Source organism: Saccopteryx leptura, chromosome 9, assembly GCF_036850995.1.
Source record: "Saccopteryx leptura isolate mSacLep1 chromosome 9, mSacLep1_pri_phased_curated, whole genome shotgun sequence".
Lineage (NCBI taxonomy): Eukaryota > Metazoa > Chordata > Mammalia > Chiroptera > Emballonuridae > Saccopteryx > Saccopteryx leptura.
Genome location: NC_089511.1, coordinates 92,711,700 through 92,732,841, shown reverse-complemented (window position 1 = coordinate 92,732,841; position 21,142 = coordinate 92,711,700). Strand labels below are relative to the sequence as shown.

Genomic DNA, 21,142 nt, shown 5'->3' with positions numbered 1-21,142 from the left:
TAGTGCCTGAGGCTGAGGCCACAGAGCCATCCCCAGCGCCCGGGCCATCTTTGCTCCAATGGAGCCTTGGCTGCGGGAGGGGAAGAGAGAGACAGAGAGGAAAGCGCAGCGGAGGGGTGGAGAAGCAAATGGGTGCTTCTCCTGTGTGCCCTGGCCGGGAATCGAACCTGGGTTCTCCACACGCTAGGCCGACGCTCTACCGCTGAGCCAACCGGCCAGGGCGACCAATGGTGCTTTTAATAACTGATCAGCACTGCTTTCCCATGATTGATCAGCGAAGCTTTCAAGGAAAGATCTTGATGAAAAGGGGAAAATATAAACAATATTATAAGGAGAGCCACTTTAAAATGAAGCCAGAGCTGCCATCCAAGAAGAACTGCCTTGCATGGTTTACGTCTCAAATCTTTAGAATGTTGAAACAGGACAACAGGACAAAATAACCTTGAAACTAGGTCTAAGCAACCTTGTTTCCCAAAGAATTGTTTGCAAAGATTACAAGAATGCAGTTAAGACTATTAAGACTTTTGGGCTAAAATTCAAAAACATTACTTAGAATTAACATCACTATATTATCTGCACCAATAGAAATGCCTTCCATTGATGTAACTGTTCCCTTCCCTTCCTTGTGAATATAACACACTGCCTTTGTCTCTTATTTAGAACATTATGTGGGCTCCTACCTGAATTCATGATCCCAAATAGTTTTTTTCGGGGTTTTTTTTTTTTTTTTTTGGCGACAGAGAGAGAGAAAGTGACAGGAAGGGAGAGAGATGAAAAGCATCAAGTCTTCATTGTAGCACCTTAGATGTTCACTGATTGCTTTCTCCTATGTGCCTTGATGGGGGCGGGGGGGGGGGGGGACACAGCAGAATGAGTGACTCCTGTACAAGCCAGTGACCTTGGGCTCAAGCCAGTAACAATGGGGTCATGTCTATGATCCCATGCTTAAGCCACTGACCCCGCACTCAAGCTGGATGAGCCCGCGCTCAAGTCAGTGACCTCAGGGTTTCCAACCTGGGTCCTCTGTGTCCCAGTCTGAGGCTCCATCCACTGCACCACCACCTGATCAGGCCCGAATAGGTATTCTTACTGATTTCAATAAATGCTGCCTCTCACTTTAAAAGACCTTTTTATTTTTTTTATTTTTAAATTAACACCCTCCTCTTCCTACAAAGAATACAGTACGAAAACAAAGGAAGGACTGATATGTGGTGGCTCAGTAAATAAAACAGCAACCTGGAACACTGAGATCACAGGTTCAAAACCCTGGGCTTGCCTGGTTAAGGTACATATGGGAGTTGATACTTCCTGCTTCTCCCCTTCCCCCCCCCCCTTCTCTCCTCTCTAAAATGAACAAACAAAATCATGAAAAAAGAAAAGGAAAAAAAAGAGGAACTTTACAGTGGAGAAACTTGACATCAGCCCAGTGATCAACAATGATACATCAACTTGATAAATCATGTTAGAGCTTTTACTTTTTATTGATTGATTGATTTTAGAGAGAGAGAAAGGGAAATAATGAGAGAAACATTGATTTGTTGTCCCACTTATCTGTGAATTCATTGGTTGATTCTTTTATGTGCCCTGACAGTGATTGAACCTGCAACTGTGGTGTATTCGGCTGTCTAACCAATGGAGCTACCCCACCAGGTTGAGAGCTTTTACCCTTGATTTGACATGAAAAAATGACACTTTACCTATGTTGTTTTCCTTTAAGAAACCCACAATCCCAGCCAACCAGGAGAAAAGAACAGACAATTCCCTGCTGAGGGACATTCTACAAAACACTTGACTTATTCTTTTCAAAATATGGTCAAGCATAAAATAACAAGGAGAGTCTAAGAAACTGTCACAGCCTGACCAGGCAGCAGCACAGTGGATAGAGCATCGGACTGGGATGCGGAGGACCCAGGTTTGAGACCCCGAGGTTGCCAGCTTGAGCACGGGTTCATCTGGTTTGAGCAAAAAGCTTACCAGCTTGGAACCAAGGTCACTGGCTCGAGCAAGGAGTTACTCGGTCTGCTGTAGCCTCACGGTCAAGGCACATATGAGAAAGCAATCAATGAACAACTAAGGTGTTGCAACGAAAAACTGATGATTGATGCTTCTCATCTCTCTCCGTTCCTGTCTGTCTGTCCCTATCTATCCCCCTCTGTCTTTGTTAAAAAAAAAAGAAAAGAAAAAAAGAAACTGTCACAGCCAAAGGGAGCCTAAGGAAACTTGATAAATAAGTGAAATGTGGTTTCCTAAAACAGAATACTTGCATGGGGAGAAAACATGCATGGGGAGAAAACACAAAAATTGCATGTGAGCAATTATCAAGACACAAATGATATGCCAGAAAATAATAGTACTCAAACAATAAACATTATTATCCCTAATATATAAACAACTAGACACTGAAAAAAAAAGCCAGAAACCTAGGAGTAAAATGGGCAAAAGGCACGAACAGATAGTTTAGTGAAATATAAATACAACTTTCAGATACATAAGAAAATAGCCTCACTCATCGTTAAAACTGCAGGCCCTGGCTGGTTGGGTCAGTGGATAGAGTGTTGACTCCACATGCAGATGTCCCAGCTAGGCTCGATCCCAGTCAGGGCACACTTTAGAAGTAACCTTCTGCTTATCTTCCCCCCTCCCCCTCCTTTTCTCTCTTCAACTCTCACAGCCAGTGGCTCAACTGGTTCTGGTGTCAGCCCCAGGAACTAAGGACAAGTTGGTTGATTTGAGAATCAGCCTCAGACAAGGGCTGCCAGGTGGAGTCCAGTCAGGGCGAATGCGGGAGTCTGTCTGTCTATCTCCCCTCATCTCACTTAAAAAAAAAAGAAAAGAAAGAAAAACTGCAGATGCAAAACAATAAAATATCACTTTTTACCTATCAGGTGCCAAAAAACAAACCATATAATATGTAAAGAATAGCTTTGGAGAAACAAGGACTTTCATGTAGTGTAAAGGGAATACAAAATGATACTGTAATTCCACCAAACTGATCAAGTTTATCGACTGCATTCAGCTTTTGATCTAGCAATCCCATTTCTGGTAATTTATCTAATAGAATAAACCTGTATGTTCAAGGTTATTCATTAAAACATGGCTTTAGTAGAAAAAGGTTGGAAGTAGTTAATAACTACCTAAATAAATTATGGAACATTCACAATTTAATTACTATGCCGTTATAAACATTTTTTTAAAACGCAGCAATCCATGTTCTGTTACAGAGAGCACTCTAAGGATGAAAAAAGAAGTGAAAAAAAAACACACCAAATAAATAAAAAATAATGGAAAATAGTGTATAGACTTGTTATTCAAAGTCTGGCTCCTTTAACAGTATAATCAGGTTCATTTGGGAGATTAGAAATATAGAACCCAGGTTCCCACGCAGCTCTACTACATCAAAATCTGCATTTTAACAAAATACCAATGATGTACAGGTACATCTAAATTTAAGCAGCATTTCGGGATAATGGAATTAATTTTGAATAAAGAGAGAGAGCGTATAAGAATATGCACACACATATATTTTTTTAACTGAATAAAGAAACCCTGGGAGGACAAACAGGAAACTAGAAATAGTGAATTCTAATAGTGGCGTGACCATACACTAGTTTGTCTGGTACTGTTCCAATATAAGCCAGCTGTCCTAACATAATTGTTCCTAAAACCTCTTTCACTGTCAGTGAAAGTGTCTCCATTTAAATGATAAATGTCACCAGACCTAGAGGAAGCATCAGATATAGAAAAAATAGAAGTACTGTATGTAATTTTTACTTACTATCTTCTATATCACTTCTATATCACTCTATATATTACTATATATACAATAATTGGTTACTATTACCAATTTAAAAATATTTTATTTTAAAAAAGATAACACTGGTCACAAGAAATAGGCAGACTGAGGAGAGTAATAGATAAAAAATAGATAAGCAATGAGTAAAGCAACAGCCCAGAGATAAGCAATGTCTAGAGCAGGGGTCCCCAAACTACGGCCCGCAGGCCACATGCGGCCCCCTGAGGCCATTTATCCGGCCCCCGCCGCACTTCCGGAAGGGGCACCTCTTTCACTGGTGGTCAGTGAGAGGAGCATAGTTCCCATTGAAATACTGGTCAGTTTGTTGATTTAAATTTACTTGTTCTTTATTTTAAATATCGTATTTGTTCCCGTTTTTTTTTTTACTTTAAAATAAGATACGTGCAGTGTGCATAGGGATTTGTTCATAGTTTTTTTTATAGTCTGGCCCTCCAATGGTCTGAGGGACAGTGAACTGGCCCCCTGTGTAAAAAGTTTGGGGACCCCTGGTCTAGAGCAAAAGGAAAGACACTTCATGGGGGATACAAAAAACCTCTTATCAGAGTTAGGAAAGGATAGCTATGAGGGCAGTGTCACAGCAAACAGATACTTTCAAAACACACTATAGATAAGAGTGTCAAACACTGCAAAGCGGTCAAATAAGACAAAGACAAAAATGGATTTTACTACAATTTGGTGGCTTTTCCTAGAATTGATTCAAGTCAGCAGGGGTGAAGAAGTAAGAATGTGTTCATTAGATTGGTATGTAAATGACCAATCAGAGACTGGAAGTCAGAGCTCTCTACTATACACTACTCAAGCTAAAAATACAAACAAGCCTACGAACATTTATGGGTAGTTACACTGGGGACATAAAGTCCTTCCATTTGGTCATATCTTCAAGGTTTTATTCCTGGATCAAGCAGGACCATGAGAGAGCTGTCACTGAAAAGCATATGTACAGTTCACTGTGTTGTTTCAACCAAGAAATGATTATAGGCAATAATCCATTTGTTTCAGTGTTATTATCAGATCAGAGAAGATTTTACAGTAACTTGGATAGCTGTAAATTTTAACATCTTGCATTTATTTTTACTAACTATGAATCAGATAATCCTACTTTGGATTTGCTCCTCTTGTAACAGTTTCCTCAATGTAAAAGTTCGCCTGTTTCTATTTTTTCACTTTAAAAATATGAAACCTTATAAACTTTAGAAAACTAATTTTAAAACAAGTGGCAATGAACAAACAAAGACTCACCTTGAATTTGTTCATTTTCTGTTCCTAGAGGAGGAGGCAGTGCTGAGGGAGAAGGAAGAAGGAAGTCAGAACCTGGCCTGCTTGTAATTCCTGGGTTCACCTGCCTACACAGCTGCACACACACAATACTTACTGATACTTACATGTCCATGTGAAGATCCGACATATGTTGAGTTTACACATGATACTTTTCACTGAGTGAATGTAAACATTTGTTTCTTACTGATTTATTACCAATTTAAGTTCTGTGACACAAAAATTAGAAACATAAAAAGATGAGTTTGACATAGAACAGTAATCTAAAAAAGGAGACACTGTGTTAAAACTGATGTAGAGGGGAAAAAAACCCAACACCAAAAATCCACAAACCATACTGTTTATCTATAGTATTTATCTGCTAGCAGCATTAATTCCCTGAGATCAAACAATCCAAGAAAACTCTGAAAAATGGGATGGGGATGTTTAAGACAAGGTAAATTTTTTCATGTTTATTCTAACCGGATTACAACTTTCAAAAGAGTCTTTTAATAAGAACCAACAGGGATCTAATGGGAAGTGGCTCAGCAATCTGCAGATCTAACCTATCAGCTCAGTTCCATCGCTAACAAATTCCGTGGTCAGAACAACTCACTCTTGGATTCACCTTTTAAGTCCTTCAAATAAGGTCAAACCAGATATTCCAAAAAGGACCCGCCTGCACTACCACCCTCGCATCTCTCCAGATGCCACCAACAACCAATGGGACAGTGAGGGCAGCTCTCTTCCGGAAGGAGAGCACGAGGGGGTCGGGGATGCAGGAGGGGTTCTGAGGAGTGTCCTCGGCTCTCCCCGCTGAGCTCTGCATCCCTGCGGGTAAGACCACGAACTCTCCCCGGGGGAGACACGTGCCGCGCAAGCCGTGTGCTCATAGCTCTCAGCTCAGCTCACCTCTCCTTCAACGCGTCCCAGACCTTTCGGGCCCCTCAGCCTCCCACGGCCTCGCGGAACTGGGTCGTGGCCACATACAAGTATCGAGCGGGAGCAGCGGAGTGGTAACTCGGCATCCAGGGACGTCTGCGCCAAGGAGCAGGCTCCGCGGCGAGCTGCTCCCGCCATTCCCCGCTCCCATGTCCGCCGTGCGTTTACACACGGACACCCTGGAGCCATTTCCACGTCCCAGCCGCGTGAGTCATTCATGCAATAAAGTTGACGACTTCCCAAATCCGCATATTACAGATAAAAAGCCCGAGTCTCACTGACATACTAGTTCTGACCTACGTACCCAGACCATCCCGCCCAGCGCCCTGCCGCACAGCCACCACCTCCGCGCAAGCGCGGCGCACATTAACGCACGCACCGCACGCAGATCCCAACGTCAGCGCGCGCACGCGTGCCGCACGCGTGCTCCTTCTTCCCCTCGGTTCAGCACTATCCTCGCAAACCTAGCGCACGCGCACGCGCACGCGCACTCCCCACCGGTGGCCACAATGCGGCGCGGCCTCCTGGCATCAGACTGAACAGCCAGAGAGTCCGAGAGCCCGCGCCAACCCAGACAGCTGTGGACAGAGCAGCCCCCGCCCGGCGTCGCTTCAGTTGCAGAGGCCGCAGCCGCCAGGGGTCCTTCCGGGGCCTGCAGGGTGCTCGCCACCACCAGGCACCGCCGGAGCCCTGTGCCGCGCGAGGCCTCTCAGCCCTCGCTCCCGCCGCCGAAGCTCACCCGCAGCTCCCTCGCCGCGTGCACCCGAAGGCCTGGGACTATTTCCCCGGCGGGCCGGCGGCCGAGAAGGACTAGCCCGAGGAGGCGGGGGCGGGGATGCACATGCGCAGAGGGGACTCAGCACGAGCCAGACAAGGCTTCGGTCCGCTGTGGCTGGAAGGGGCTTCCCTCTGGGAAGCCTCCTTCAGAGCATGCGTTTGTGATCAAATCCGGTCACGCTGTAAGGGCGCTTCCCACGAGGTCTGCCAAGTAAATTGTCAAATACATCTCCAGCGATGCCCCGTTCTTTAGAAATTGAGAAGGCATTTAGAAATCTGAAAAAAGAAATTAGTGTTCTTTACAGGTAAACACCAAAAGAAGGGAAAGATGTACATGAATTTCGTGTCTGAACGTGAACAGTAATTTTCTTTATTTATCTGGTATTTTTCTGAAGTTGGAAACGGGGAGGCAGTCAGACAGACTCCCGCATGCGCCTAACCGGGATCCACCCGGCATGCCCACCAGGGGGCGATGCTCTACCCATCTGGAGTGTCGCTCTGCCACAATCAAAGCCATTCTAGCGCCTGAGGCAGAGGCCACAGAGCCATCCCCAGTGCCCGGGGCCATCTTTGCTCCAATGGAGCCTTGGCTGTGGGAGGGGAAGAGAGAGACAGAGCGGAAGGAGAGGGGGAGGGGTGGAGAAGCAGATGGGCGCTTCTCCTGTGTGCCCTGGCCGGGAAGCAAACCCAGGACTCCTGCACGCCAGGTCGACGCTCTACCACTGAGCCAACCGGCCAGGGCAACAGTAATTTTCTTGACATAAAATTTTAGTGGTTAGAAAATAAATGTATCTGAAGTGATAGATACATGAATTCACCAGAACTTCCAACTGCCTTTTGCTGTTCCGCTTGTCTATCTGACCCTACCCTTGCTTACTTACTATCGCCCCTGAAGCAGAACAGTTCTAGGAAGCTGGTCCACTGCCCCAAGGAGAAGCGTTCCTGGAAGCCAAAATCGTAAAACTGCAGAAGGGAGCATAACCAGAACTGCTGATTCAATTCACACTTGCTCAAAGCTCTCCCCTACCTTAATAAATTTTTGCCTCAGAGTCTGTTTCAGTGCCCTTCTCCCCGAGAAGTGCCCAGCAGGGTTCCTTTGTTCCTTTCGATAAAAGCTTGTTACTCTGGTCTTTTCAGACTCCCATGGATTCCAACATAAGTTATTTTTCCCCGGCGAGGAAGAAGGAAGGGGCGTAGCCACGAAGTGTGGAATAATGAAAGCTTTATTGAGTACAGAGTACATCTCGCCCGACAAGGTTCCCTGGTCCCAGGGACACGGGCCAGGGAAGTCATACAGATGAAACCACATGTGGGAGATATTTAAAGGGTCTCTAGGGTGGTCGAGCTAATATGAGGTGGTGAAATCTCACTGGCTGGCAGACAGTTGCTCTTTTCCAAAGGACTCCTGGGAGTTTCTTTCTGCACATGAGTGTGGGCAGCTCCAGCCAAACTTCCTGGGTCTGGGTTCCTCATGTGATCTTGCCCCATTGCTGACCACCTTACATTCTGATCTTTTGTGTTAATTAGGGGCACCGCCTATTCATCCGGCTACTTCCTGCTGATTAGGGGCGTCACGGGGAGGGGGAGATTGGAAGGAGGTGGCTTTGAGGGGAGTCAGGAGGAGCATCTGTTTGACCGTGACTGGAGAAACATCGCGGATGCGGTCCTGTAGGATTTTTTTTTCTTTTTTTTTAACTTTTTTTTTTTTTCTTTACAAAGAAAGAGAGTCAGAGAGAAGGATAGACAGGGACAGACAGACAGGAACGGAGAGATGAGAAGCGTCAATCATTAGTTTTTCACTGTACGTTGCAACACCTTAGTTGTTCATTGATTGCTTTCTCATATGTGCCTTGACCGTGGGTCTTCAGCAGACTGAGTAACCCCTTGCTTGAGCCAACGACCTCGGGTCCAAGCTGGTGAGCTTTTGGTGAAACCAGATGAGCCCTCGCTCAAACTGGTGACCTCGGGGTCTCGAACCTGGGTCTTCCGCATCCCAGTCCAACGCTCTATCCACTGCGCCATTGCCTGGTCAAGCGGTCCTGTAGGATTTTTAAAAAAGAGGAGTAATGGGGGATCTGCAGGGTCCAGCCTTTTGGTGAGCCGGAGATGGGTAGGGGCCAGCAAACTTGAGGCAAAACTGTATGCCAGTAGTGGCGTACAAAGGGGAAAGGAAGGGGTTTCATCCACTCCCATAACTGAGATCCGTGAGGGAACTAGAGGTCCAGAGTGTGATGGTAAAACAGAGAAGGTAGCTCCCATGTCCACAAGAAATGAGATGGACTTACCCGTTCCTGCAGCATTACCCGGGGTTCAGTGTGGGTGAGGATGATAGGGGTCTCTGAGTCCAGGCCATTTCCTAGGAGTTCTAATGATGGGTCCACCTGGATGGCTTGGCCTTCCATTTGGGTGGCTTGTCCTCCACGTAGAGGTGCTGAGGGAAAGCCTGTTGCCCAAAGGGGCAATAGCTCCACCAGTGATCGAGCTGCTTGCAGTCAGGGCAGGGCTCAGTGGGCAGCCATGGGCAGGGGTCCTGCCGGGACCAGTGATGGGGTTCCTCTTTGCGGCTTGGACTTGGGTCGGGCACTTCCTGTGCCTTGCCCCTGTTGCTCTGCCAGCCTCAGGGCTGCCACAAGAGTCTGGGTTTGGAGCGTTACCTCTGCTGCACGCAGACCTGGCAAACAGCCTCGACCTTTTTCTTCTAGCTGTGACCATTAAAAACTTTAAATGCCATGTTCACAGATCTCGGATAGGAGTTTGGGGGTTAGAATAAAATGAAGGGGGCTCCTGGGGAGCCCAGCACCAGATCCTGCCAGTAACGCCAGAGCCAGAGGCAAGACAGGGCCAGGCCTTCCTGTAAGAAGATTAGGGTTGGGCATCCTGCAAACCGGTGTAAGAGCCAATGGCAGGCTGAGAACAGCCTGATGGAGGAGGGGCTTAAAAACACTGTGGAGAAGGGAGGGGCCCCTGGCCAGCAGGGGAGGAGAAAGAGAGACTGGTATTTGCAGGCGAATGAGAAACAGGATCCTGCAAAGGGAGGGGAGGGGGCTCTTGGAGAGAAGAGACCTGAGCGAAAGAGGTCTGCAGAGGGATCAGAGCGGGGTCTGGAAAGAGGGGCACCCCCAGGGGTCAGGCAGGATGGGAAGAGAGTTGGGGGTCAGTGGAGAAGGAAAGATCAGGAGTGGAGGTTTTAGGTGAGGTTTCTCTGGCCAACAAAGGGCCTGCATGGTAGAACAGGCGGCACAGAGATTAGGACAGGAGCGCGAATAACTAGAAGCCCTGAATGTAGGGAATTTCCAACCAGTTCCCAGTTCTCTTGGCGATAGTTAAATTGGTGAGTGTGTTAAAACCGAAAGTCCCCTCAGGAGGCCACCTGGTCCGATTATCCAGTGGGTTTTGTGGCCTGGCCACAGCGGAGAAGAAGAACAGTCTTCTTCTTTAGGGAGGGAGAGATTCCGGATAAGGCACTCCAGGAGTGTTTTTGTATCAGGTTTAGATTCCTGTGCCCCCATGGCTGCCCTCAGTCCTCGGAGTGGTCAGAGTTGAGAATTGGCATCCCGCAACTCAAGCTCTGGCCACCAGACAAATAGGTAAAGTGGATGTGCTTGGGACATCTCCACGGGCACACACACACTCAGAATGGAACGGAAAATAGGTCCCTGATGCAGCTGTGGTTTCGGACAGGGAGTCTCGGTGGAAAGAACTGAGGGGAGGCTGGAGGCAGGGGACTTACTGCACCGTGTGCCAAAGTGAGTGGAAAGTCGGAGATCCTGGTTCTTTCTCAAAGGGGAAGGGGAGAGGAGCAGTCCTTGCGGACTTCTAACCCCTCCCGGGTTTCAGCACCAAATGTAAGTTATTTTTCCCCGCCGAGAAAGAAGAAAGGGGCGTAGCCACAAAGTGTGGAATAATAAAAGCTTTATTGAGTACATCACATCCCTCCCGATGATGTTCACTGGTCCGGGGGACATGGGCCAGGGAAGTCACATGGATGAAACTGCATATGGGATATTTAAAGGGTCTCTAGGGTGGTTGAGCTAATATGACGTGGTGAAATCTCACTGGCTGGCAAGACAGTCGCTTTTTCCAAGGGACTTCTGGGAAGTTTCTTTTGGCATGCATGAGTGTGGGCGGCTCCAGCCAAAGTTCCTGGGTCTGGGTTCCTCACGTGATCTTGCCCCATTGCTGACCACCTTAAAGTATCTACAGTAATATATTTGTGACCATAGTTACACTCTCTAGAATGAGAAATAAAGCAAGCTACCAATTCAGTATTAATAACGAAAGTTGCTCATATGTAGGAAACTTTATAAATAGGAGGGCCCACATCATTTCCTGGTGAAGGAGGAGAAACAAGAAGAATGCAGAGTAGAGGGGGGCCTGCAATGTCTGAGGTCTTACACTCCAGCCTGTGACCTCAGTGTTCTTGACTAAGGGAACAGCAGCAGACAGAAAAGTTTGAAAAATAACAAACCACAGGCATGGACCTTGCTTATTATCAGTTCCTTGAAATGAACTTGCAGTTCCAGTAAGAAGAATGAGTGAAAGGATTACCAATAAGCTGACCAACTTTTTTACAATGAAAAGGACAAAAATAAATTGAAGAAAACAATATCATAAATAAAAGAAACATTTTTATTCATTGCAACAATAATACACTATAATATGATAAATGCATAATAAAAACATTTGTAATATTTTATATTGTAACTAGGCTTACATGCCTGTTAATTTTTAATAATAATAGAAAAAATTACTCGTTTAGAAAATATCTAAATGAGTACTTTTCCATTGAATGAATATATTTTGTCAATGTATCATCTTGTAACAATATATTGGAAATATCTAAACAAGAAATATCCTCCATATTGAATTTTACATCAAGTGCTGCAACTAGTGTATCAACATTCAATCTTGATTTCTCACTTGTCCAAAAATCATTAGCAATTGAAAACACTCTTTCAAGTGCTGCATTAGTTTTAGGGCAGCAAAATGTAAGTTGAACAAGAATAAATAAAATTTCACATGGAATATGTTCATTTTTGAAATGGCTGAATATTTCCACTCATCTTTTATCAATTTCAACGTGTTCATTTTCCCATTGCACTAATATTTCAGAATTTAAATATACCTTGTCTTCTAATTTCTTCAGAGACAATTGTTGTCTGTTTTGATGTTTGGCATTTCTTTAAATAAAAAGTCAAGACAAGATTGAAATTCTGCACTTCTTTGATAAACTTTTCTGTTATGCCCAGATTTGAATCCTCAAAATCTCACGATTTTATTTTTATAATTAAAGGAAGAAATTTTTCTTCAAAACAAGATTTATCAATATATTGAAAGATAAAGTCATTCAAAATAAGACTAACTTCTGTAGCTGAAATGTGTTCACCTTCAATCTTTTGAATCGTTTTGTGAAAAATAGATGCTTGATTATGTATAAAATACATTAATATCTCAGATATTTTATTATTGAAAAATGATTCCAGGATTTTAGGACATTTGTCTAAACTTAAAAATATGAACAGAGAGGCTCCAATAATTGTAGAACATACTCTATAGCAGGTGTTAGAACAAGCCATCTAACTTTTTTTTTTTTTTTTGTATTTTTCTGAAGCTGGAAATGGGGAGGTAGTCAGACAGACTCCTGCATGCGCCCGACCAGGATCCACCTGGCACGCCCACCAGGGGGCGATGCTCTGCCCATCTGGGGCGTAGCTCTGTTGCAACCAGAGCCACTCTAGCACCTGAGGCAGAGGCCACAGAGCCATCCCCAGTGCCCAGGCCATCTTTGCTCCAATGGAGCCTTGGCTGTGGGAGGGGAAGAGAGAGACAGAGAGGAAGGAGAGGGGGAGGGGTGGAGAAGTAGATGGGCGCTTCTCCTGTGTGCCCTGGCCAGGAATCAACCCAGGACTTCTGCACACCAGGCCGATGCTCTACCACTGAGCCAACTGGCCAGGGCCACCATCTAGCTTTTGAATATCCTAAAAGTTTTTTGTATTCAACATTTGCTTCTTCCCAAAATTGTTTTAAAGTAGCAACACAAATGGTATAATGACCAAAATGCAAATAAATTGTAGTTTGAGAATTAAAAAAAAAATTTATTGAATTTATTAGGGTGACATTGCTTAACAAAATTAAATGGGTTTTGGAGATACAATTCTATAATATATCTGTATGTTGTATTGTGTTTTCACAAATGTCGTGACTTGAGCGACAAGTATATTCCAGGGTCTCAAGTAGGAATGGTACAAAATTACATGAAAATAGACAAAGAATTAAAGACATATATAAGATGGGTTTCAGAAGGAAGCCACAGCTCCTTGCCAGCAGTAAAATTACTGCCCTGGCCGAGCCACAAAAACATGGCCACTGCCCTAGCTGCATCCTTCTTTATTATTCTGGGCAAGGTGGAAATTAGCAAATCAATGACATTTCCAAGGCAAGCCAAGAACTCCACCCTGTTAGAAAACCCCCCAGCAATACTTAACATACACAATCTTATACAAAGAAGTAACTTTCTTCCAGTCCTTCCTGGGAACATGAAAAGCAGGGTGAGTACTAAAGCACAGCCCCTTGCAACTCAATCAGACAAGTGAGGTGGGAGGTTGGGCAGACTGTCAGTTTACAGTCAGCTCCCAGCACCTCTGTTCCCCAGTGTAAAACCAGTAGCCACGACCACCATTACAGGTACCTGGCCCGTGCAGGTTCACATTTGATTCAGACAGACAGTAATGAAGCAATGGAGGAAAAACTGGTGGGCCATTAGCTTTAATCCTAGCTCTTGCATCCGGCGGGCAAGAAATACACAAACTGGGAAAACACTTCCCTTTCCATTCAGGGCTCCCAAAGCCACTGACTCATCCAAGTTTCCTAGAATCAAAGGTGTTTACCTCACCAGCCTTATTCACCTCTGTTCCCCATCTTCTCTCTGCACAAACTCTGCACTAACTGGCTTCTCCTTCGGCACTCCGCCATTGTGGCTGCTTCTCCTCTCCTCCACGTGGCCTTTCTCTGCTCTCCTCTCTAATGCTAATCTCAAGAACTGAGAGAGAGCAAGCTCCTAGTCTGCCCCATTTTATAGTGTAGAAGTCAAAACCAATATACAAACAAGAAAGTCTCTGATACAAAGTCAATTAGGGTAGAAAAGGCTTAGTCTTAAAACTAAGCCTTAGGGTATAACAACCCTGCCTGCTTACACCTGTATGTACACACCCAATGTAAACTATAAGCGAACAAACCTATATATCATATTTACAAACTTATTTGACCAACACACAGATATTCAAAACTCTAAAAATATGTTGGCTTTTTTCGGTCCCCCACACACAACCCCAAATCAAGTCACCTTCCATCACCATCTATCCCCCCTTTATCCTCCTCAACTTTTCTGCACCCCTTTTTCCTCTGGTAATCACCATACTGTGGTCTGTGTCTATGAGGTTTTTTTGAAGACAGCATATTACTTAATGATGATCTTTTTATGAAACAATATATAAATTTTTGTCAATTTTTAGTCAGTGTTATAAAAATAACTTCAGCCTGACCAGGCGGTGGCACAGTGGATAGAGAGTCAGACTGGGATGCAGAAGACCCAGGTTCGAGACCCCAAGGTCACCAGCTTGAGCACAGGCTCATCTGGTTTGAACAAAGCTCACCAGCTTGGACCCAAGATCGCTGGCTCGTGCAAGGGGTTACTCAGTCTGCTGAAGGCTCGCGGTCAAGGCACATATGAGAAAGGAATCAATTGAACAACTAAGGTGCCGCAACGAAAAACTGATGATTGATGCTTCTCATCTCTCTCTGTTCCTGTCTGTCTGTCCCTATCTATCCCTCTCTCTGACTCTCTGTCTCTATAAAAAAATAAAATAAAATAAATAACTTCAGATTTACAGAAGAGTTACAAAGATAGTTCCCATATACTCTACCCAGCTTTACACAACTATGGTACAGTTATTGAAGCTAAGAAAGTAACCTGAGTACTACACTGCTCACAAATATTAGAGGATCAGGGAATGTGCAGATACTCCAGTACTTTAAGCCTTTTGTATAGTGCATTTTCACCAATGAAATAAAAGTTGGTTTTGCATCTGTTAGTCAAATAAGTTTGTAAATATGATATATATGTTTGCTCATTTATAGTTTGCTTTGAGTGTGGGAGACAGGCAGTAGGCTGGCAAGGTTCTTATAGCCTAAGGCTTGGTTTTAAGACCAAGCCTTTCCCACCCTTTTAATACTAAGATCTTCTCAAAACTGAGCTTTTCCCAACACCCTTGACTATTGCATGATGTGGGGTGGTGCACTCTCATGAGGAATTCCATTTATGACTCAGATGAGTGGTTTATATCAGAGACTTTTTTATTTGTATATTGGCTTAGAGGTTTTAATTTCTACACTATAAAATGAGGCAGACTGGGGCACTCTTGCTCAGTTCCTGCCATTAGCATTGCAGATGAGAGGCAGTCAAGATGGAGGAGTACTGAAAGAGAATCCAGTTTGTGCAGAGTTTGTGCAGGGAGAAGGAGATGGGGAGCAGAGGTGAATAAGGCTGGTGAGGTAGAAACCTTTGATTCTAGAAAACTCGGATAAGTTCATGGCTTTAAAAGCCCTGAATGGAAAGGGAAGTGTTTTCCCACTGTGTATATTTACTCACCCGCCAGGTGTGAGCCAGGATTAAAGGTGATGGCCCCCCAATTCTTGGCTCCATTGTTTCATTACCGTCTGTCCGAATCAAATGCGAACCTGCACGGGCCAGGGGGCTCTGATGGTGGCTGTGGCTACTGGCTTTACAGCATGTCATTTGCACAATTGAACAACTTTCTTTGACTTGTCGTTTGCTTTCTGATGTTCTTTTTTAATTAAAAAAAATCAAATGCTTTTTTAAAATGGTTTCATATTCATTTAGAAATATCCCCTAATTTTTGTGAGCAGTATATTATATAACTATAGTAGGCAGTTAGGCCTGAGCAGAGCAAAGAGGATAGCCAGGTACAGAATGTAACCATGACAATAAAGCCCCGGGTGCCTAGCAATGGGCAAAACTGGGAAGAGAGGGACCTAACTTGGAATGACCTTTCCTCACCTGGCATATTACTAGTCACGTGGTTGACCTCCTTAGACGAGGAACAAGGAGGCAGGAGAATAGCTTCATAAAACACCCATACAACCCCTTGCATGACCACACCCTTAAGTGTTAAGCCCTATAGATAACATTGAGACCTCAGTTGTGTTTCAGCCCCAGGCCCAGAAAAGCAGCAAGGCCAGGTAGGGAGATGATATGGCTTACATCAGGACCAGCGGAATGATTAATGATCCTCTGTCCTAGCATTGACCAGTCGGTGCAGGCCAAAACCCCTCCTTTTCCCCTTCCTCCAGGCTTGTTCTCTCTGTCTTTTTTTTCCTGCCTCTGTAACTTATTTCCTGAGCCCACATAGCACAGCTGGCTCACTTCTATCTTTGTAACTTTCTAAATAAACTTTTGCTTATATTTGAGTCTTGCTTCTGAATTCTTTCTTAGCCAGAACTCAAGCACCAAGGTTGTTGAACTGAAGTCTGGTAACATCGGTGCTCTTTCTTGCTAGCATAACTGAACTACAGAGTTCAGATTTCATCACTTTTCTCCCAAACCAATGCCCTTTTAGTGATCCAGAATTCAATGCAGGATACCACTGTACATTTAGTTACCATGTCTCTTTAGTCTCCTGCAATCTGTAACTGTTTTTTTTTTTCTTTCCTTGTGTTTCATGACCTTCAGATGTGTGAAGAATAGTGGTCAGATACTTTGAAAATGTTCCTGAATTTGAGTTTCTGTGATGTTTTCTCCTGATTAAACTTAGGTTATAATTTTTAGGAAAAATACCACACAGAGAATGTGCTCTATATATATCAAGAGGCATATGATATCAACATGACTTGTCATATTAACCTTGATTACTTGGTTAAGGTAGTGTCTGAAAGTTTTCTCCACTATATAGATAGGATTTTTCCCTTTTCAGTCTACACTTCAAAGTGGGTTAGTAAGTCCAGTGCATACTTAGGGGGAAAGGATATAAGTTCCATCTTAAATGTGTAGTCATATTTTAAAACCACTATTTATTAGCAAATTTTGGGGAGAACATTTGATGCCATGAAAATATACTGTTTCTATTTAAAGTTTTGGACACTAATTTAAGCTTTTGTTATTGTGTCTTGCCTGTGTCTGCACAAGAAATGTCCAAACCTGTATGTCACAGAAAAATGGCCCGATGGAGGAGATACTCAGACAACTTAATTAATGAAGGAAGGAGAATTTATTAGTAGCTGGTGGAGAATGTGATGATAGTAACACCAAAGCATGAGCTCCCTAAATTAGATTTTCTTGCAGGTTATATACCTTTACAGTATCTAAGCAATGGGTATGTGATTTCTTTGTTTAAGGCATCCCAGGACTCAAGGAGAGGGAAGGAGGGATTTTGGTGGGGTCACAAGGGGGAAGGGGTTTCCAGATCACTGGTTGTAGCTTCATACAGATCCTGCTTTTCTTGCTTTGTGTTGCAAGCAGCTCTAAGCAATCATTTAGAGAACTATGGGATGTAGATAGTTTATAACTGGCTAAGTTATACCTGCTGGCTCCTTTCCCTTGTATTCTTCTGGTTTCTCCCCTCTCAGGGGAGATGGGAGGCTTGCTCCCTCCTCATGTAGAGAATACTTATGAATTTATTACAGTCAAACTGATGACAACTGCCAGGAAGCAAAATCTCACTAGATAGAGAAAGTGCTCTGGAAAATAGCAGTTTTACCACTTATACATTAGAATCAAAGGGGAATACACAATGGGGTTACATAAAATCCAGTGGTGATAGATTAGGGCAAGAGAAAGTGTTACAAGGTACCAAAAAGCTGCAAAATTAATATTGATATTCTAGGAGGAAAAGGGCAGCCTTTCCTGTCCTTTCTTTGGAAAATGGAGGAAAAGGAATGTAGAAGTCTCCTGACTTACAAGGATGACTAGGGTCATTTGGTTTTAAGTTCTCTGAAAGGATTAAGGTTATCTGAAGAACCGCCTTTCTCCTTCAATAAGAGACAAAATTTACCTACCACCCTACACTGATCTTAGCTCTCTCTCCCTTCCTGGAATCTGAGATTAACGTGTACCTCTAGGCCAGGGGTAGTCAACCTTTTTATACCTACCGCCCACTTTTGTATCTCTGTTAGTAATAAAATTTTCTAACGGCCCATCGGTTCCACAGTAATGGTGATTTATAAAGTAAGGAAATAACTTTATAAAATTTATAAAGCAGAGTTACAGCAAGTTAAAGCATATAATAATAATTACTTACCAAGTACTTTATGTCATATTTTCACTAAGTTTGGCAGAATAAATCTTTATAAAACAACTTACTATAGTTAAATCTATCTTTTTATTTATACTTTGGTTGCTCTGCTACCACCCACCATGAAAGCTGGAATGCTCACTAGTGGGCGATAGGAACCAGGTTGACTACCACTGCTCTAAGCAAAGGAGAGATAGATACTGAAAGGATTTGTGAATGTCTTTGATTGTATTGCCTTGAAAGTTTTAACTTCTTTGTAAATCCCCTAGACAAATGTTAATCTTGTTAATGTAACTAATTCTTGTCAAATGTTAATCTTGTAACATAAATCTTGTTCAATGTTAACCTTGTTAATGATTATGTCATGCTGTCATGCCCCCCCCCCAACCTGTATGTAGTCAAAGGGTATATAACCAGATCTGAAATGCACTCGGGGCACACGATTTGGGCCTGCAAATACCCTGTGTCAGCCATATGCAGCTGGCATATTTAATAAATCTCCTCCTTTAATAAAACCTTTCAAAATTTATCTGGACTTGGTGTCTCTAAGTAAACCCACTGAAGTGAGGTATGGTACTTTTCAGAATCTGGGGTACAGTACTTTACAACATTTGGGGGCTTGTCTGGGATCTGGTGTTTCACGTCACCAGGTAGAGACACCCCAAATTGGACAGACTTTCCACTGAGCTGCAGACCCCGCTGGAATCTCAAGGAGAGGTGTTGGTCAAAGAAGTTTGTAAATAATGATATATATGTTTGCTCACTTATACTTTGCATTAGATGTGAGGGGACAGGCTGTAATCAGGCAGGATTCTTATAGCCTAACAGTTTTAAGACTAAGCCTTTCCCACCCTTTTTGATGTAGGGTGGTGCACTCTCATGAGGAATCTCATTATGCCTTAGATAAGTGACTTTGTATCAGAGACTTCCTTATTTGTATGTTGGATTAAAGGTTTTGATTTTTACACTATAAAGTGGGGCAGACCAGAAGCTTGCTCACTCTCTCAGTTCCTGAGATTAGCATTAGAGGAGAGAGCAGAGAAAGGAGAGCAAAGAGAGGCCACGTGAAGAGGACAGGCAGCCAAGATGATGGAGTGCTGAGGGGGAAGGTAGTTTGTGCAGAGAGAAGGAGATGGGGAACAGAGGTGAATAAGGTTGATGAGCTAGAAACTTTTGAATTAAGTCAGTAGCTTTGTGAGCACTAAATGAGTGGGTTTTGAAGCCCAGTGTGTGTTTTTACTTGCTCACCAGGTGCAAGCTAGGATTAAAGCTAATGGCCCACCAGTTCTTGGCTTCATTGTTTCATTACCGTCTGTCTAAATATAATGTGAACTTACATGGGCCAGGCGTCTGTGATTGTGGCCGTGGCTACTGGCTTTACAAGAGGCGCACCACCTTAGACGTTTTCAGGGCTCCCCGTTTTCCTGTGGGTTCAGACAGTTCTTTGGCAGACACCTCCTGGCTCCCAAATTCAACAATTTGGACAATTCGGAAGAGAGATCAAGGATGTAGGTAAAGCAACTCTTTTTGCTTTACTGAATTTTCTGGCTTTCCTCTGAATTCTTGCTTTCGTTTTTCTGTTTGGGAGTGGTACTGGTCAAATTTTTTTGGAACTAGGTTGTAGGTAGGGTAGATTTGAGGCTTTGCTTATTTGTAACTCCAGAAATGTAGAACTCTGGTGGAGTAGGTAGGGCTTTCAAAACTACTTTGCTGATTGTAACTAGTCTATAGTCTTTCTGTTTTGGGGTGCTCCAAAATAGATCAGACGTGGTTGGTATGTTTGCACACGCTCTCCAAGACCGAGACGTCAGTGGGAAGTTTTAGTAGTCCTGCCTTGGGTTTTGCTGGGGAACATCTGGTTATACTCTGGAGGAACAATTGGAGAGGATTGGGTCCTGCTTCAGGCTCTCGGGGATATCAGTTTCTCTGAGAGAGGTATTAGTAGGGACTTCATCCTGCCCAGAACTCCAGAGGTGTTTAGTTGTGCTCTCAGTAAAATGCCAGAAGAGGGGACAATTGTGTCTGTCTCTGGGAGGGCATAGTAGAGATTGGGTTCGTCCAGGATTAGTCAATCTCGCATCGCACTGAATCAGTGGAGACTGAGCTGGCCTGGACTGATTAATCTCAGTCTGGACTTCCAGAGACTTCTCTCTTCTATATGTTTGTCGAGATCTCAGTTTTTGTTTTAATATGTCTACCTAGAAACCCCTGGTTTAAAGGACTCTCTGGTGCTTCGGCCAGCGTGCACCTGAGAGGCCATGAAGGGGAGCCCTTTTCTCGTCAGTGAGGTACAGTACCTTTCAGAATCTGGGGTGCGGTGCTTTCCACTGGGGGAACTCTTTCATCTATTGAACTTTGTCTTTGTGTATTAGTGTGATAGAGGAATCTCTGGTGCCGTGGCCAGCGTGTACTGGAGAGGCCATGAGGGGGAGCCCTTCCCTCATCAGTGAGGTACACAGTACCTTTCAGAATCTGGGGTATGGCCTGACCAGGCGGTGGCACAGTGGATAGAGTGTCGAACTGGGATGTGGAGGACCCAGGTTCGAGACCCCGAGGTTGCCAGTTTGAGTGCGGGCTCATTTGGTTTGAGCAAAGCTCACCAGCTTGGACCCAAGGTCGTTGGCTTGAGCAACGGGTCACTCGGTCTGCTGTAGCGCCCTGGTCAAGGCACATATGAGAAAGCAATCAATGAACAACTAAGGTGTCACAACGAAAAGCTAATGTTGATGCTTCTCATCTCTCTCCATTCCTGTCTGTCCATCCCTATCTATCCCTCTCTCTGATTCTCTCTGGCTCTGTAAAAAATAATAATAATAAATATAAACTCTAAAAAAAAGAAAGAAAAAAAAGAATCTGGGGTACAGTGTTTTCCACTGGGGGGAACCCCTCCCTCATCTATCGAATTTTGTCCTTGTTTATCAGAAAATATCCGGTAGAGCTTTAATTGAAAAAATACGCTCATTAATTGTTTATGTGCAGTTTTTGTTTAATGTGTAATTATGTCTGTTACTAAGGCCTGAATTGAATTTTTGCATGCAAAATTAGAAAT

The 21,142-nt window shown here is 43.9% G+C and overlaps 1 protein-coding gene across 7 annotated transcripts in view; it reads right to left on the bottom strand.

Moving 5' to 3' along the window:
• The window catches only part of LOC136381391 (zinc finger protein 248-like), a 31,562-nt gene extending 24,732 nt beyond the window's left edge, over positions 1 to 6,830 (bottom strand). For 2 of the 7 annotated variants that reach the window (XM_066350047.1, XM_066350053.1), the window contains exons 1-3: positions 5,981 to 6,380; positions 5,197 to 5,298; positions 5,054 to 5,095 (exon numbers count right to left, since the gene is read on the bottom strand). In XM_066350047.1, coding sequence (XP_066206144.1) covers positions 5,054 to 5,068 — 15 coding nt within the window. In that variant the 5' untranslated portion in view covers positions 5,069 to 5,095; positions 5,197 to 5,298; positions 5,981 to 6,380. Of the gene's footprint in view, positions 1 to 5,053; positions 5,096 to 5,186; positions 5,299 to 5,980; positions 6,444 to 6,749 lie in introns of those variants that run through there. The other 5 variants (XM_066350051.1, XM_066350049.1, XM_066350048.1 and 2 more) reach the window with 5 other exon arrangements.
• Between the last annotated feature and the right edge of the window lie 14,312 nt (positions 6,831 to 21,142).